At 22.1% G+C, this 20,871-nt stretch overlaps 1 protein-coding gene across 1 annotated transcript in view; it reads right to left on the minus strand.

The window, feature by feature from the left end:
- LOC145832072 (uncharacterized) overlaps nucleotides 1–15,387 on the minus strand; it is a 29,344-nt gene extending 13,957 nt beyond the window's left edge. The window contains exons 1-2 of the mRNA XM_082939434.1: nucleotides 14,811–15,387; nucleotides 2,412–2,909 (exon numbers count right to left, since the gene is read on the minus strand). Of these exons, the coding sequence (XP_082795560.1) occupies nucleotides 2,412–2,909; nucleotides 14,811–15,387 (1,075 nt within the window). The remainder of the gene's footprint in view (nucleotides 1–2,411; nucleotides 2,910–14,810) is intronic.
- Between the last annotated feature and the right edge of the window lie 5,484 nt (nucleotides 15,388–20,871).

Raw genomic sequence — 20,871 nt, forward strand, 5'->3', positions numbered from 1 at the left:
TTGTGTTTCTTTATAATTACAGTTTTATAAAACTAACAATTGTTGGGTAAGGTGAATGACGCCATTAAGTGAATAGCAATAGAATCTTTTGTTCTTACGATGGCTGCACCAAGAAAAATTCTAATCACAATTTTAGCTTAAGTTAAAAATAAAAGGACGGTTAATAAAACTGTTTTAAGTAAAAATGTTATGGCAACACAAAATAATCATAACTAACGTTATAATACTTCTCTGACTAATTATATTAATTAGTTTTAACTTATTTTAAGTGTATTATAAAAATGATTAAAAAATACTACATAAACTAATCAGTTACTATAGCCACATATAATTTCGTTAAATCAATGTAAAAAATTAAGTTTTACTTTAATTTAAATCTTTAGTAAGTTTTGATTGTTGGTTAAAAAGGATTATAATAAATATTACTAGCTCAAAATTACATAATTTTAAACATTTATAAAAGCAAAATTTTAATTTATTTAATGTGAGTAAAAATATAGCTTTTTCATTATTTTGTAAAATATAAAGTAGGTTATTTTTTTTTTAAATACTTTAGTAAAAATTAAAAGGTTTAAAACCAAATTCAGAACTAAAATTTTTCATTAGTTTCTTTTTACAATTTTTATTTATTTATTTTAAATTGATCAATTCTAAAAGTCTTTAAAATATTTTATTTGGTAGGTTTCTTTACACGTTTGAAAACAACCAAAAAAATTATTAAATAATTTATTGTGGTTTAGCTTATTGATAAAAAAAATCTTATTTCAAAAATAATTAAATCTTAAACTTTAAATTTAAATTTAATCTGATTTTTTGATGTATTTAACTTTTATTTAGATTTAACCATTTTAAACATTCAATATACATTATACCAAGTTTTTGTGGCTTTTATTAACTTTACTGTTGTTTAGTTTTTTAATTTAACAATTAGTGTTTATTGTTTTACTTTTCGTTCACAATGGATTACATATTACTTTTTTATTTACGTTTTTAAATTAAAGCTTCCTACTACTTTACAGAATAATCGTACTACAGATATCAAGTGGCCATGAGCAACAAAAAGAGTGCATGAGCAGTAAAGGAGTCACTTGGGAGCTACTAAGCCATAATTTTGAGTTTACACTAGATATTCTTGAGTTGCTGATAAAGTATAAAAAAAAGGTCTTAGGTGATTTTAATGGTAGTTTTTAGGTAATACATTTTTGAGGGGCTATATGATATTATTTAATTTCTTTAAAGTGGGACTTTTGAAATAAAGTTTGAAAAACCCTGTTTTAAACTTTAATGATCGTAAAAGAAGCTAACCAAGTTTGTTTTGTTAGTTGAACAAAATACATTGTGTAAAAGTACTTGTATGGAACTTCTAGTGACTAATAAGCAGAAACCATGTTAATGTTAAGTGTTGATTTACTTTTACAGCTTTCTGACAGGGAGCTATCTACAGATCTTAATATAAATTCATCCAAGATATATAAGTAAACGTCCTTCTTCAGTATAACATACTAAAAAAATTTACAAGATTAATAGAAAAATATTTTTAAACAATTAAAATAGATACGTAAAAAGTACCTATAAAGCGTTTACTTTAGTGTATATAAAAAAATTATTTTATGTTAGTAGACACAAATAAGGTAGCTAATTACTTGATATAAAAAAGCTATCGGTCTAGAAATTATTTTTTCACAAAACTGTCTTCTTGATATCTGACCTGTTACCGGTAAAAATGGTCAATTTACAAAATTAAATTCAACTATTAGAATACTGTTAAAGACTGCATAAAAATGTTCATCTAATTTTTTTTTTGATTGAGATTTGATATTAGAACGGACAGTTTGTAAGTCAATAAAATGAATGACTAGAAAAATTAAACCTTAGTTTCAAACTTAAAAATAAAAATTAATATCTTATTTTTAATTTCTATTTATACATCCACCAGTTTATACATTTAGTTTAGCAGTTTAGCGGTTTCTTTTAAGCATTTGTGCTTAATTAGTTCAACCTGCTTTTATAAAAAAAGTTATCACATACTTTTCTGGTTATTTACTACAAATGGAAACGACATAGATTCTAATAATATTTTATCTAAAAAATTAAACGAGAAAAGATAATTTTCTTCAAAATGTTTTAAAAATATGCTAAAATTAACGTTTGCTTTAAGGGAATTGCTTTAATTTTTAAAACATGAAAACTCAAAACGTATACAGAAGTTTATATATCAGCTAAAAGTTAGTCAATTTAAGGAAAATGTCATTTCAAAAAATTCTTTATAATGTTAATTCATAAACTTTTCAGACAAAACACTTTACACAAAACACAATTTTTCTTCTCTATAAAAGTAACTTAACAAATAAGTTATATATTGGGAACTTATCAAAATTTATGAGTTTTCAAATGCTTATTCAGATTTGAACTTTGTGTAAATCTTCTTCCACATACATCGCATCCAAAAGGTCTATCCCCAGTGTGAATTCTGAAGTGACGGTTCAAATTTGATTTATGAGAAAACATCTTCTTGCAAACTTCACACTCATGAGGCTTTTCTTTAGTATGTATCAACATGTGTTGTTTTAGATTACCATTTTGAGCAAACTTCTTCTCACAAACATCACACTGAAACTCTTTCTTACCACTATGTGTCAACATGTGTTTTGTCAAATTAGACTTTAGATTAAAACGCTTGTCACATTGTTTGCATACAAATGGCTTATCATCAGTGTGAGTTATTGCATGCTTTTTTAAAATAATTCTCTGTGAAAAACATCTTTTACAAACATCGCATTGGTAGATTTTCAAACCAGAATGAGTAAGCTGATGTCTTTTCAAACTTCCTTTTTGTGTAAAATTTTTATCACATTTATCACAACTGTAAGGTTTTTCACCTGTATGAATTCTTTCATGTCTAACCAATCCTGACTTCGACTTAAAACATTTTTCACAAGTTATACAAATATATTTTTTGTAATCATCTTGCACGTTCATTGTAGATCAAATGTTTAATAATATAAACCTTTTTGATTAATTATAACTTTTAAGTTACTAAGGCTACTTTTAATATACAAAAGTTTGAATATTGTTAATGCAGCTAAAACTCAGAGAAATTAAATTTTAATAATTGCATTTTGAAATCAGTCCAAAAATAAAACAAACTGATTTAATCTTTATTTTTGTTTAAATTATATTTCTAAAACAAATTAAAAATAAATATCTTTCATAGTTTTCAAGATATTTTACATGAATTGTAAAAACTTCATAAGTTTTTTATGTTACAAAAAAACTTTATTCAACCATTTATCAATAAATTATTTTAGGACACAATTAATTATACTTATTTCAAGCGATCTAGGAAAAGCAAAGTATAGTAATGAAAAAGTTATAATTTTAATAATCCCTAATTAAAATTTACTAAAAAAATTGTTTGTTTGTGTAATCCAGAAAAACCAATAGATATTAAACTTAAACAAAATGTGAACTAAATATACTTGATAAATCAGTAAAACATCTAAAAAACTTTTTATCTTAAAAACACTTACATACTTACAAACTCTTTTGCATTATTACTAACATAATGACAGTACTGAATTTTGATTTTAAAAGAACCTATTTAATAGCATGGTAAACAAAAAATTAATGAGATTAATTTAATATCAAAAAAAGTTTAGTAGTGTTTTAATTGAGATAAAGTATGATCTTTTGTTAATTTTTACTTTTATATGTTTGAGTACACAATTGATAAAGTTTGTATATAAACATTAATAATGAACTAAATGATTATGTTGTTTTTAAACTTAAATATTAGTATCAATAAACTTGTTTTTTGAAAGAAAGCTGTTCATTAAGCATCTAGAAATTACAAAATATAAAATATGTTAAAAATAGTTATATTCATTTATCTTTTATAAAAAAATAACAAATAACGATAATTAAACATTATTTGACATTAGAATAATTTCTTTCAAACTATATAAATGAGACTCAATTTTTAGAACAAGATATATTTCATGCTTCTTTCATCAGTTGAATACTAAGCAATAAAAATAAAGTTTGAAATTTAACTTATATAGTGTAAATGCAATCAACGTAATTAATAATAATAAAGCAAAGAGTAATTAACAATACATAAGTACTTATAATTACAATGCAACTAAAAAATAATAATAAAACAGAGCAAAGTAACAACTTATAAAACAATTTAAGAAAACAACGAAACAGTATAATCAAAATCTTAATGTTTACATAACTTAGGTTTTCTTAATAAAATACAAATAGCCTCAAGTTAAATTAAATCCGAAATTAATTTAATGTCGGGATGACCTCAAGACAATTTGGCAAAAGAATAAAAGAACATATTCCAAAAAGTATTGACGAATTTTGTAAGAGTAATGAAAAAATTAAATCTATTAGAGTAATAAATGCTTCAAAAAGATCTGCTATTTCTGAACACTTAGTAAATAACCTTGATTGTGCTAGTAATTATAATTTAAAAAGATTTAAAATTGTTAAAAAATGTTTTCACATTTCGGATTTAATTAAACTTGAGGCTATTTGTATTTTATTAAGAAAACCTAAGTTATGTAAACATAAAGATTTTGATTATACTGTTTCGTTGTTTTCTTAAATTGTTTTATAAGTTGTTGCTTTGCTCTGTTTTATTATTATTTTTTAGTTGCATTGTAATTATAAGTACTTATGTATTGTTAATTACTCTTTGCTTTATTATTATTAATTACGTTGATTGCATTTCCACTATATAAGTTAAATTTCAAATTTTATTTTTATTGCTTAGTATTCAACTGATGAAAGAAGCATGAAATATATCTTGTTCTAAAAATTGAGTCTCATTTATATAGTTTGAAAGAAATAACGATAACTAAAACTAGCAATGGTATGAAAAATAAAAATTAATACGAAGTGTTTATTTGTAAGTTTTTTATATCTCGAATTATCAAAATTGTCTTGTTCTCATACAAAAAAGGCAGACTACCTGAATACCATTCATCTATTTAAACAGTAGATACAAAAATAAGGTTTATTTAAATATTTTTTTAAAATAAAAAGTAGATATAACAAAGGTAAATGGTTTATGAGTTAAGACAGTGTTTAAATAATTAACTGATAAAAAAAAGTTGTTTATAATATAAAGTTGTTGTACAAAACTTTATGTTGTTTTATTCAAAAAAATCTAAACAGGCCTATGTTAGTACTAAAATTTGTATAAGTTATTAGGAAAAAATAAATTATCTACTATAAAACATTAATTCATTAGTCAGCAATAATACAACATTTATGTCGCACTTTAAATGTTGTTTTTTGACCGTAATATGAATGGTTTTGTATAAAAATGTTACAATTGTAAAGGTTTACTTTTTTAAAATTGATTATGTTTAAATTGTTATAGTTAGTGAATGACATTAAGATCCAACTTAAAAATAGTTTTAACTGCTTAATTTAAAATCCTACAAAGAAGAGTTTGTAAAACTGTAAAATAAACGATGTTTTAAATTGTAATCTATAAACGAAAAACGTCTGTAAAATCAGATTGAATAAACGAAAAACATAAAAAATAAAGAAAAAATTGAAATTATGTGAAGGATAAGAAATAAAAAAAATTAGGTAATACAAATAAATTAAAATTATGTAAAGCTGATACTAAAATTATAACTTAAGCTATATTTTTAACCTAACACATTGAAACCATTATGTTTTAAAGTTATTAGAAGTTTAAAAAAAACTTAACTGTTATATAAATTTACTAAGACTAGTTTTTTTTGCATGAAATCCAAATAAAAAAATAAAAACAAAATAAATAAGTAAAATGGGTTAAAAAATATCAGGCTAGAAGTGATCGGGTAATAAGTGATCGGGTAAGAAATGATCGGATTAGAAGTGATCGAGTTAGAAATGATCGGGTTAGAAATGATAGCTTGTTAGAAATTATAGAAAACCTGTAAAAACAACTGTGACTAGGTTAAAAAAAATCGCATTGTGTAATATTTACCAAGCAATACAAATTATTAAACGTTCAATAATATTTTTTTCAAAAAGCATAACTAAGCTTTAATTAATATAAAACAAAATAAATAGTGTGAATGTTAAATTTTTTATGCATAACATTAAAAGCTAATAACCACTGTTTTTTTTTTAAACTGATAAATATAAAGGTTTAAAATTGACATTTAAATTATTTTACTCTTTATAAAATTTAGGTTTTTGTTTTTTATTTTTAAGCTTATCAGACAATATAGACTAGGTTTAAACACTTTATGTGTTTATATATTTTTTTACTTTAAAAAAGTAATTTTAGTAATTTTTCGAATATACTCTTTTTTTATTTTCTTATGATAAAACTTAATTTGAAGTTTTTATTAAAAAATTTTTTGACTGCTTCTCCAACATAACTTATTGCTGTTATTAAAATCAATTGTCCAGAATTTACAAGAAGTCCTTTAGTTTGATTATTAGAGACCACAAAAATGTAGTAAAAATAACGCTGTTGTTTAAAAGGATATGGCATCGATATCTAGTTTATTTATTTTCAAATTTTAATATAACGTATACTGGTAATCCAACTTGACGTCATTAAAATAAATTGAAAAAAATATTTTTGACAAATACTTAATTTTAAAGTTTTAAAAATGTTTTTAAAGGCATACCTTTTTTATAAGCTTTTAGTATATACTATAATTAACCATATAACTATAAGTTTATAATCTTCTCCAAAAGTGTATTTATAATTTATTGTGATATTTATTTCACAGGCATTAGAACTAGACTATCAATTAATTAATAATAAACTAAAACTAGACATTTAATTCAATAAATAGCTTGTTAAATAAGTTTATACATTATCTGAAGTTTTAACAAAACAGCTTAGTATTCCGATAAGATTTTCTGTAGTAAAAATTTATGTTTTTATTGTTAGTATTAATTTACTTTGTAAAATAGTTTTTAGTTCATAATAAAAAATGTATTCATGGTGACATTATTATTTGTCTTGTTTTCAGTAAGTATTTGAACTCCTGGAAGTTTACAACCAAATAATTAGCTATAAATTTCGCGCACTGCTCGCGAGTTTAGCTTATTAAATGAATCACATTAAACACTTGGTATTACATTTAACTTTGTTAATTCCGTAAGTAAATTTTAGAAATCAAATAGTTTAAATTTTGTTATGTATTTAAACTTTAAGTTGAGATTAATTTATAATTGTGAGTTCAATTCGATAAAAAAAGTATTAATAACAATTTAATTTATAAAAATTTGTTATTCACTGTTGTTTGTAGCTTTTAGAAAATTATTGAATAATGGTAAAAAGGTTTTATTTAAAACATGTGTATAATCGATTTTGTTAAACTAAGTTCAAGTTGTGCAATAATTGTAATACTTTAAATAAATACATTTTATTTTAAATAATTATAATTTTATAACCTCTGAGAACATAAATCATTTCATACTACTATTTCATATAATTTTTTCTAACAATTTTTTATTTATTTTTTAAAAATAAAATCAGTTTGTTTCAATAAACTATTCATGGCTTCTTTTTCTACAATTTTAAGCTACAACCTTGTGGCCACTATTAAGTCTCAAACTTATAAAAAATATTTATCATACAAGTCTTTGACTTGTTTTAAATTGCTTTACTGTAAGGACTACGTTATACAAAAGTACGTAAAACTAACTTTAGTAAATTAAATAAAATATGTATATATACTTTTTATTATCTAAACAGTCTATCCTTTTTTCTTCAAAAAAAGTTAATAAAAAGTTGTTATATACCATACTTAATAGTTTACAAAGTTTTTTATATTTTTAACTTACAAAAGTAATGTCATATAGTTTTTACCGACAATCCCTAGTAATATATTTAAAATATAAACTAAAACGACTTATGTAAATGAAATGCGCATACTGTGTCAGTATTTTAAGCTTAAAAAGTAGAGCTGTACGTTAATCATTTACGTTTATAAAACATTTTGCAATTTAGAGAGTATGAATCATGTTTTAACTTTCTAGCATGTTTGAAATTACTTAACTGTTAAAACATTACTTCTTAATTTAAGTACTTTCTGTAAAAGGCTTAGATTTTTGTTAGTCACATTTTGTGACCTAACTTGGTTTAAGGTTAGTTTTTTGATATTTGAAGATATATTATACTAATATAGTCTTTAATTCATAGTCACAATTACATTCATCTGTCCTGTTTTTCAGCAGGTATCAACCATACTTTATGGCTATAAACTTCGTGCAATTGCTCTTCCCTTGCTCACGCGGCTTAGCTTATTTATATGTAAAATTTACATAAACACTTGTGACATAGGTATTTTAATGTAGGTTTGTATTATAAGTTATATAAATGAATTTTTTTAAAAAATGTTTTGTTTTTGTTATTTACTTAAAAGTGGTAGTACAAATGAGAAAAAAAAAACATTAAGAAGACTTAATCTTATATACACATAAAATAGTTTGTTAATTAAAGTTTTGTGTAGCATACTGAAACTTTCTATATAGTGACATATAAAAATCATTTAAACTTATATGTAATTAATTTTGTTGAATTTAAGTGGTGCAACAAAAATATTATTTTTAGATATAAGCCATTTTAAATCATTCTTCATTGTTTCATTGATTGAAAAATACAATTACAAATATACTACTTATAGTATAAACGTCATATTGTTTTGTGCAACAATCTTTAGTTTATATTTAAAAAATAAAACATAATTTAATATATAATTTAAAATGTTTGTATCCATAATTATATACTACATTCTTGTAGCTGATATAGCTCCGAATACAGTATTAATATAAATTTACTTATACAACGTTTATTTACCGTACAAACTTTCGACTTAATACAAAATACTTTACTATTAGGATTTTTTTATAAAAAGTTAAATACTTAAAAAAAGATTAAATTAAGCAAATGTAAGTTAATATTTTGCTTATTTACATAACAATACAAACACTACTTAACTTAACATTTATTAAATATAAATAATAGTATACTATATAAAAATAATTTTACTAGTGATGTTACACTGCTCTAACTAACAATCCCTGATAATTAATTTAAAATATAATTTAATGTGGTTTACTAACATATAATGCTAGAAAATTATCAATACTAGTATTGGTATAAAAATAAGTAATGATATTGGTGAAGCTACGAATAAAATGAGTAAGATTTAAATAATTACATTTAATAATTTTTACATTGATTAGGCCAATTGATTTTGTCAATTTAATTTGTAAGTTACTTTTGTTTTTATTATTTTTTCTAAACATTTAATTTTTGAATATTCACAATATTAACAAAAATAATAAGTCAAATACAAAAACAACTAAATGAAAAAAAATACTTTAAATTTTTAAGAGTTTTTCGTTAATTATAACCTGCAGGATTTTCTTTTTGAAATGTGTGATGTCTGTTTAATTGATCAACCGTTAAGTAATTTGTGACACATTGTATAACATTTTATTGATATTTTTTAGTACATAATGAGGTAATAGTAAAATGGTTTTTTTAAACAATACTTTATTTCACTTAAAAAATGTTGTTTTTCAAAAGCGTTCAATCCACCAGAAAACTAAACTTAGAGAAAATATGGGAACAATTTAAAACCTTTATCAACACAAATTTGAGTGTTTGTTGTTTTATGAATTTTATAACTCTAGAGAGAAAATTTACTAAAGAAATTTTAACGGAAATGAAGATTAAGTGGCTTTTGTACTTTAAAATGCTTTGTCAAACATTTTTTTTTCTTATTTAACATAAAACTTTTAAAGTTTTTGTAAATACTTAAAACAAGAATTTTATTTTCTATAATTTTTAATTATGATTATGATTAAAATATGTAACTAGAAAATAATTTAAGAATATTTAATTTTAAAATAAAAACTAAAATTTATTCACTTACTAGTGGTACAAAACTAGGATAAAAGCTGAAGAAGTCGACTTCTTTAAATAAAAAAAAATTAATTAAAACAAACCCAGGGCAATATTATCTCACGTCATTAGAAGCTCTAATAAAAAAAATTTAAAATAAATTTATAAATTGTTACTAAAAACATAATACATTGAGCTCAACTTAAGACTATGACTCAAAAAAAAAGCACATCAAAGAGAAGACAGCTATATCAGATTACAAAACAAATAGTACAATGTGTAAAAAAAATATAGTTTGATAACTTTTAAAACTAATTGAATATAACAACTACATTAAAAATTTTATCTATAAAACAATGTTAAGTTATAGTATAACCTTCAATAATAGCAATTAGTTAAATTAGGATATGATAACTTAACACATTATGAAGTTTAGACTAGTTGTTAATTGTTTTGTTATTATTTCATTACTAATGTGTTGAAATGCTAAACTTTACTTAGTTTGTACATTAGTCTTGTTGTAAGTAAATTGTTTACTTTGTATTTTTTATAAGAACTTGTAATTTTAGATTTCTATATCATTTTACTTGTTAATATCAGCTTTTAGTTGAAATTAATTAAACTAACAACAAGTTTTGTTTATTATTCTAAAACCTTTTTAATAGTATGGAAAACCATGAAACCTAAATTATGACTGCATTGAACAACATATATAATAAAAATATCTACTATAGAATTAAATAGTTTGTCGATTGGTAACTTCTTGTGACTTAAAATTAGGCTTAGACCTTAAATGCTTATTTTAGACTAAACAATTGATTTATGTATAAAAAATAGAAGTTAAATATAAACAGGGTATCTCAATTACGTTATTGGAATCTTACATAGTTGCTAAATATTTCTTAGAAATTTAATATTGTTTAAATCAATGTTTTATAGCTAGATTTTCTTGATAGGTTTTGTTTCATTATGTTGAATATTTTATAAAATCATAACTTACAATTTTATTGTAAGGAACATTAGTTTTTAAAACATTAAAAAAAAATTTCTTAAATAGTTTTTTAATCTATTAGAACTTATTTAAAAACTAATATTTTATTTTTATAATCTTTTAAATATTGTATGTATTTGACGTATCATATTTAATTCTTTATGCAAAAATAGTTTTAAAAATTACTTAAAAAAAGTTGAACTTGAATAATAAATGTTTTAAATAATTTTTTCGTTAGTTGACTTATGCTAGAATGTTTAATCGTTTACGTGCTCAGGTTACTCAAAAAACATTAATATGAAACTTATATTTTTGAAAAGAAAGAAAGTTATTTTAATACTGCTTGTTATACATTTTAGTAAACATTGTGATTTTCTTTGACGATCAAAAACTAAGACATCCTTAAATATAGTAATAAACATTTTTCACTCCGGTACAAAAAAAACAATTTAATCACTTAATTGTTAATTAAATCGTATTTTGAAACATTCGTACTATACAAAATATTTGAACAATCTTATAATTAAATAAAAGTTTTACAAAAAAATTCTAATTAAATTTTAAAGTACCTTCAACAAGTAACTTTTTTGTACAAAGTATCTCTTAAGTTTAGAAAATTAGTGTTGCCTTAATTATTAAACTGAAGAACTGAATTTAATAAATTTGATAAAATTATGATCCATATTTATCAACTCTAGTTTATTAATTGAGTTGTAAAGTTCGTAATTTTTAGTATAATATTTTGTATTTCATACTAAAATAAAATAGTTTTGTCTATAAACTAAAGTTTAATTAAACAAAATAAGCTCTTTAGTAAATTTCAAAAACTAATTTTTTAATTAAATATTTTTTAAATCTAAATAAACAGTTTTAGTAAAAAACTATAGATCTACAAATAGTAGTTTTAACATACTAAAAAATTATTCAAAGTTTAATATTGATACAAGAGTATATTTAAGCTTCAAAGATCTTTTTAAAGCTTCATTGCTTTCAGCCACAACAATTACTTCAAACGTAGTTACTAAAAATGTTTATCTATTATTTTAAATTACTTGTTATATAAAATTGTATAAATTTAAAAGAGCTGACGTTAGTTCCTGTTTTCAGTAATATTTGAAAAAATTTTTTAGTTATTAAGTAAAGTTTTCTTGTTCGATTAGTAATTATTATAATTATTACTACTAATACCTTAATTTAAGACTATTCAGTATTTGCATTCTACATATTTGTAGAGCAGATTTTACTTAATTTTATTAAAAAAAGTATTTTATAATAATACATACATTAATATTTATAAAACAATTGAAATATTTGCGAATCCTAAAACTGCAAAACTTATAGTTTTTATAATAATAATAATAATAAGCAATATAAAAACTTAGATAAAAAAAATTATTTTGAAATGATATTCTGCTACAAAACTTTAATGTTAGTTTACTAAAATAAAACTCTTTCTTTTATTTTGATTTTAGCCAATATTTATTTCGGCCATCATCAATTAGGATTGTCTCGGATGCTGTTGTTGTTGATCTTGCGGTAAATTTCATTTTTAATTATTTTTATTTTCATTAAAAGTATTCTATCATTTTTAATTAACTGAATTATATTAAACTTTGTGATTAAAAAGCAAGTATTTTATTCTTGAGGTTAGTCAACAAAAATTGCTTTTTTTGTGTTTACAAAACTTGATTTTATATAAAACTAAATGATGTAAATACAAGTATAAGTTTAAAAATAAAATACAGACTTCAATTAACTTAATTTTAAAGCTAATTTTTACTAGAAAATACTAAGAATTATGTTTTTAGACTTATACTTGTTCGTGTATTTTGTTTAATGCAGTAACCTAAATTTTATGTATTTAAATACAATGTTTATGCTTCATTGCATTTTAGTTATCATAGAGCAAAGCCTATTAATTAGTTAGTTACTATTAATTGGTCGAAATTTAGTTAGTCAATTTATTATGACTGGCAAAATAGATTGTCACTGTAAACCATATCAATTAGTTTTAGCTAAGTATTTATATATATAATCAAAGTTGTTAATTCTATTGCAACTCTCATTTAATGTTTAATGTTATAGAAACATTGTTTATACATAAAATTTAACAATTTTCAAAGCAAATGAATCTTATTTTACGTACTAAATAACAAAAACTTTCATAACGGTAGTAAAATAATTGAACTTTCTTATACTACAAAAAATTGCGAAAAAACTTAAATAATTTTTAAAGTCAGTATGAAGATTTCAAAAGTAAAAACAATATGTTTTTATCATATCTAAAATCATTTTTGTTCTAATAAACGTTTTATGAAAGTTATTTTTATCATATTAGTTTATTATTAACTCAATAGAAAATTCAGAATCGTTAAGATTTTATGTTTATAAATTTTAAGGGCTTCGATTTTTCCACTAGCTGTTGTCTTCAAGGCGCCAAACTTCATATGAATTTCATAATGTTGTTGTCATCAATTTCATTAACTCTCCCGCCTAAGACGTCATAATAGAGCTAAAATTTGAAAATTCAAAAAAAAACAACCTTCTAGCGACGGCCATTTTGTTATGACGCTGTCATAACAGGGATAATTAATAGGTTCGACTAAATTTTTCATAATGAAATTATAAATTTTAAATTTTTCTTATGCTAAAAGTATTCATTTTTAGATTAAAGTTTTAAAAAATACGTATAATTAATAAAAGGCTAAATTACATTTTATCTAAGTATTATGCAATTCCCTTTTTTTTTTTTTTTATAAACTATGAGTACTGTCCATTTTAGGGAATAGTAAAATGAAAACTTGATGATTTTGATAACATATTTTGATAAAATCTAGTAATTAGTATTTGAGTTGACAACTGTTAAATAAAATATATTTTAATTATTAAGCTTTTTATATTGAGCACTGTACTTCATAGAGTTTTATAACATGTAAAATTTAGTATTAATTTATATTTATATAGCTAAGCTGCTAGAATTATTATTTAGCTTTAAATTAAAGCAAATAAAGCCAATTCTTAATCTTTGAAAATTCCAAAATTTCACGTGTTTTTACATATAAGATAAATTAAAAACATTATCAATGTGTTTGTAAACCCCAATTTTAAAATTGTTTAGTATTTTAATTTCTTGCGTAAAATCTGTTTAGAATTGGAATCCTAATTTCATCTATTATTATTTTGTAAATTGAATTAATATTCTTTATTTTTGTATCGCTTATAACATAAATATGTTTCGCAATTTAATCAGTTTGAATAATTCTATATATTTTTATAAATTTGCACGATGAACTAAACATTTTTTCATTAACATCTTAAATTAAAGATTTATTTAAAGATCACTTGTAAAATTAAAGATTTGCTCAAATAATAAAACACATTTACTTTAAAACTAGAAAATACTTTTATAAAAACGAAAAATTTAAACCTAAATCTATATTCATGTACAATATTTCAGTTGAGTTGTCAAATCCTAAACATTTACACAAACAAATCTCTATTTAAACCGATAATATATATGTTTTTCTATAAACCGATAATCTCAGAAATTAATAGGTTTAAAAAACTAAAACAGTAAAAAAACTTGAAGTCTAATTTATTTTTATACAGCGTATATATAAGACATCTAATACGATAACAACTATTTAAAAAAAAAATATTTTAGGAAATTCAACGATTTGTTTGAATAAAGGACTTTATTTTTCACACATAAAAACATATAAAGTACTCATGATTCAATTTATTAGCAAGATATTGTTAGTTAATTTAAGTATAAGGTCATTTAACATTTCACAAAATTTTAATTTATAAATCTTTCAAAAACATTAAAATCGTTACACAAGATACTGTTTTTATTACTAGAAAAATTGGTCTCAAGAAATAAGGATTTTTGTTATATAATAAATTTTCATTGTTTATGAACTTTCAAATGACTGTTCCTAGTTGAACTTTGTGTAAATCTTCTACCACAAACATTACAACCAAATGGTCTATCTCCAGTGTGAATTCTGACATGACGGTTTAAACCTGATTTCTGAGAAAACTTCTTCTTGCAAATTTCACAATTATGAGGCTTTTCTTTAGTGTGAGTCAACATGTGTTGTTTAAGGACAAATTTTTGAGCAAAGTTTTTCTCACAAACTTTACACTGGAAATCTTTTCTACCACTATGTATCAATATGTGTCTTGTCAAGTTACCCTTCTGAGTATAGCATTTGTCACATTGTTCACATTTGAATGGTTTTTCATCAGTGTGAACTATTGTATGTTTTTTTAGTGTACTTCTTTGTGAAAAACATCTTTTACAAACATCGCATTGATAGATTTTCAAACCAGAATGAGTAAGTTTATGTGATTTTAAACTACCTTTTTGTGTAAATCTCTTATCACAAACATCACAACTGTAAGGTTTTTCTCCTGAATGAATTCTCTTGTGAACAAGTAATGCTGATTTTAACTTAAAAAGTTTTCCGCAAGTTAAACAAACGTACTTTTTATCACCAAATGACATTTTCATTTTATTATAAATCAAATAATCCTAATACTCAAAGTAGTAAACCATTTGTTGTATTGAAAATTTTGTTTTAATATTCACAACAGGCAGAACATTTTATTGTTTAAATGTATTATTATAGAATGTTATTAAACTTATCAACATAAAAACAAAATTACTTTACGACACATATACTTACAAATATTTATTAGTAAAGTTTTGTTTCAAACAATTTTTTTTAATTGTATTAAAAAACTATTTAGTTTTTTCTTTTCAAAAGTTTTATTACACTAACCAAAATATGTAACATTATTAAGGACATAGATTGAATTAATTCTCAAAACATTTATAACAAAAGTTATACTATCTCAAAAAGACTTACCTACATATCCCTTCTACATAAATTATGAATACTATAGCTAAAAGTTGAATTTGATATTAAATTGAACTTCTGTCATCGTTTGGTGAAAGAAAAATTTAGCAAAAAAAAGAAAATAATAATTGTAATTTTATAAGTTCTTTTAGTTTGAATGTGATTATTTGATATTTTATCATGCTTATATTTCTAGAGCACAACTATACTAGAGTATTTTTAACTCTAATAACAACTAAGTGATTATGGTACTTATTTAAAAGTTTAAAAATACCTTTTCAGAATTAGACAGTTTTTTAATTTCAATTTTAACCGCTAAAAGGAATATCAAACTACAATTATGTAACAAAAAATACTGAACTAACAAACTATGCAAGATTACTAAAAATATAATTTAAAAAAATGAAAAAATGTAGAAAGACATGTTATGTAAGTTTTAATTACTATATGATGGTTGATTAGGTTACTGTACAGAAGCTAAAAATAAATATAAATAAATTTCAGTAAAAATGTTTTAAAACTTAATAACACAAACTTTATTGTATGTTATTTAAAATGTAGTTAATATTGTTAAGCTTATAACTGTATTACTATTTGAAACAAATATGGCTTTAAATAAGATAAGGCCTATTTCTAAAAGCTAAATGGTATATGAAGTGTGAACATATGACTTCTGTTAGAACTAAGCAGGTAGAAAAAGTTCTAAATACTAAAAATACAGGACAAGGTATCACTAATAAAACCACCAGAATAAGAAAAAATTATCTAATAGTCATAAAAATAATATCGAAATAAAATATTTCAGTACTTAGAGTGGACAAAACACAACGCTTTTAGACCTTTAAATATACTTAAAAGTTGTTTATCTATTAAAAATCGTCTAAGTAAAGAGGACATTGAATATTGAGTCATTTGTCTTATTCATTGATTTTATATTTCTATATAACGAGTTTTTGCTTACGAAACATTTTTTAATATGTTTGGTGTTATTTTTTTACATAGACAATAATATTTCATTCACTTTAGTATTTAATTTTTTTTTTGATCAAATGGTTATCAAACTGCGTCCCGCGAAGGGTAAATCTAATAAGGTATTTTGTTAAAGTGTTCGAGCATAAAAATGTGTTAAAAAATTTAATTTAGCTTATCTACAGGATAAATAGGTATTAATTTTATTTACTTTATTAATTACTAAATTTTCTAAAGAGTGCAAACTGTTTATGACGTAAAAACTATTTTCAAAAACTAACATTTTTTTTAAATATGAAAAGGTGGTTCATAATATAAAAAATGCATAAAAATTACCCATAAATTTTTTTTAAGCTCGGTTTTTATAGAGAGTTAGGTTATAAGTAAAATAATAAATACTTACGTGTTTATTATTGTAACTAATAGTTTATACTTAAGGTAAACGACTTATTTGAATTTTGTATTTAACTACTTCGAATAATATTTAAACGTAAGGAAGCAGTTATTGATTATAAGATAAGTATGGTGTTTTCAAAAGTCACTGATATATAGTGAACACTATATGAAAAACTGTATTTGTTAAATCTAGTTCATTATAATTAGTTAATACAATTATATACAATATTTTATAAAAAATATTTAAAGGACAAAAATATAACTGATTTGTTTTTTTTTTTAATATAAAAATATTATTTTAGAAAAAGAAAACTGATTTTATATCCCTTTTCTATATTTTTACAGAATCTAAACAAAAAATATAGCTATGATTTAAATGAATAAAACTTGAAAAATATGTAATTATAATTGATTAAAAGTTTGCTTTAAATATTACAATGATATTACGCAATTCGTCCTAAATATCTTTGTTTTACTTCAGATTTTTATAAAAAACAGTAAATATTGTTGATATAAGTTGAATCTTAAACTCAAAACTTCAGTTAAAACAATTTTTTTCTCTAAATTCAGCTTTTGTTCTTATTTTAAACCTAGAGTAAAAGTTTATGCTTTTAATAAACTTGCTGAAAATTGTATCGAATTGTAATTAAATTTACTTAAATACTTAATTAAATGTTTTCTGACTTTAAATTTAAAACAAGGCATAATGTTAGCTTTAAACTTAAAAACTTCAAATGCTACCTATAATAGGAACAATTCCGCTTTAAATTTTAGAGCGTGATTTAAGTTACATGACACAGTGACGCATATATTTACACAATCTCCGTAGATTATGTATGATTTAAATATTTATTTGTTCACCCATAGTTATACTGTTAAGATTTAAAAATTTTCTAACTTTGTTTTTACAAAGTAAACAAAAACTTACTTAAATATTGATATTGTTTAATTAAACAGTTTTATTCAATAAATTAGCAGAAAAAAGTTTAACTTTCTAAAAATTAAATACTTAAAATGTTAATACTTCTGTAGTGAGATTGCTTTATTGCTTTTAATTTTGCGAATTTCAATAAAGAGTATATTTTTTTTGTAAATAAATAACTTAACTAAACTTACCGTATAATTTAGTTTTTGACAAAATCTGCTCGTCTGTTAACTTTTTTTTTTGCTTTTTAGATGCGATTAGCTTTATAAAAAAAAATCATTAGTAATAGTTTATTGGCTTTTAATTAAATAGTTGTTGTATGTCAAAGTTGTAGTATTTGTTTATAACAAAGTAAACTTATTTTAATTGTTAATAGAATTAGAAATTATTAGTTAGTTAATTGTGTTGTTGTTTTGGTTTTCAATATGAGAGTCAATGATTTTTTCTTAACTTTTATTATAAAACGCATTTCTTTTTAAAACTTTTGTTAAAAACTTTTGTTTTACTTTAAAAATTGACAGTCGAAATTAAAGTTTTATCAATAAAATGTTTTTAGTTTACAAACTTTTATTTTCATTTAATTCTATAAGTATAATAATAAATGTGAAAATTAAAATATTAATACTTAATAATGTTAACACATAAACTAAAAGTTATACATACCCTCAATTAAATAAGAAAAACATTAATTATTGTACTTTAAATCCAAATTAAATTCAGTTTTTTATTAAATTAAGTATCGACTCTTAAAAAAAGGTAGAATGATGTATCGTCTGGATATGAAGAAAACTTATTATAAGATTTAAAACGTTTCGGTTGATATTAAATTATCTCCAAGCTTTAAAACTTTGAAGTAAAATGTACTTTAGTAACCAATTATTTTGAAGTTAAATAGAAATTCAAAGATATAAAGATAAAATTAACGGTTTTTTTGTTATAAAGTATTTGGTTATAAGTCAAAATTAATTTGCTTTTTTATCAGAACTTTTTTAGTTCTTTAGTCTCCTTCGCTACATAATTCAGTTTTACACTTTAAAGTTGAACTTATTTCAAATTATGTATATTTCGAAATATATTATAAAAATAAAACAGTCTACTTTTAGAAACTTTGAAGCCCCTACAAAATGCCTAAATAGTCACTGTTAGTTTGCTAAATATATTCAAAACTCTAAGCTTTTGGTGCTAATATTTTTTGCTTAAAAGTAAAAGATACTTTACTTAAATACTTTTTATATGTAATTTTTCCCTTTTAATAATAAATTTTTAGCTCTTCTCTTATATGCACAATAATTTAATTAGCTTAGTATACGTTTATTACTAAAAGGTAAACATTACCTATAATAAGTATTTATAAAAAATTTATTTAAGTTCTATTTATAAAAATTTTTATTTAAGTGTTCGCTAAGTTTATATAAGTTCGAATCAGTTTTAAACAAAAATGCTTTAATATTTTACCAAAAATACTGAATGGAAATACTTCAACAAATAAAATAAATTTTATATACATCAAGCTACAGTCCACAAGTTATATAGTGAATCACTTGAACTAAAAAAGAATATAAATGTTAAGAAATTTTTGATAATAAAATAAAACTTTATAACAAATAACCATGTAAAAACTCAACTATATAAATTAGTAAATAAAAGATACTTAAGCACATATAAATTGATTTTAACGCTTTATTCAAGAAAAATAAAAATAAGGATACATTAGATTTCTTACTATTTTTGACCTAAAAAAACTAAATTGCATATAAAACGGATTTTTTTCGGAAATAGAGTTACCCATTTTTTGTTGTTTTGATGAAATAAAACTGTTTCAGATTTTAAAGTTAATAAATTTTTATTGAGAGTTGGTCCCTGAAGTTAATAAAAATAAATAAAAATCTCTTGATTACGTCAAAATATTTTTCGCACAAAATACTGTTTACGATAAAATTGTAAATAAAATGTAAGGATAATATGTGTTTTTGTTTTCAAACGGAATTATTTTAAGCCACTAACATGTGGCTATCAATATCTATATATATATTTTGGTAAACGTGTATACTAATATAGTAAGTATCTAAAATAAAACGATTTTTGTTTAACCAAGAAAAAAATAAATAGATTATAAAAAAATAGCAATAGTTCATCTATTTTAATGCCTAATGTTTAAAGCTTTAAACAACTGAACCTACGTAAATGCCGTGAAGTTTCCTAACATTTTAGAAACACTAGATTGCACCATATGAGACAAATACTTTACCATAAAACCCAAGGCTGGTTTCGTCCTTATATATAAATTGCAAACATTTAGTATATAAACTATTAACATGCTAATTATTTAATCAAACTTTTATTTATTTACAAATTTTAAATTAATACAATGTATTTCGGTCTAATAACTCGCTCTAATATATTTTGTGTTTCCATTATGATATTTTCTAAATTGTGTTTACAAAGTCATGCTTTATGTGTATGCGTTCAATGTGTTATAGATTATTTTTCTCATTTCAAAAAGACTACAGTCATCTTTAAGCTTATCCAAAAATATGTTATTTCTAAAATTTTTCAATACTGATCATTAAAAAAACTTTTTACTTTGTAAGCTTATCTCAAAACATTGAACTTATTCGCAAAACATATTTAATAAAAACTGCTTTTAAAATTAGAATTGAACACATACATAATTTAAAAAAATCTTCATTAGTTTTAATTAGGGTATATTTTATAATTTGATTTGATTAAAATTACTTCAAAAGAAATATACTACCGTATAATAGCAGAGTAAAAGAAAAAATTGTTAATCATATTTATTTACGTACTACATTCTATTGATTAAAGCATTAAAAATTTG

The sequence above is a fragment of the Thalia democratica genome, chromosome 3 (assembly GCF_965202585.1).
Source record: "Thalia democratica chromosome 3, ktThaDemo2.hap1.1, whole genome shotgun sequence".
Lineage (NCBI taxonomy): Eukaryota > Metazoa > Chordata > Thaliacea > Salpida > Salpidae > Thalia > Thalia democratica.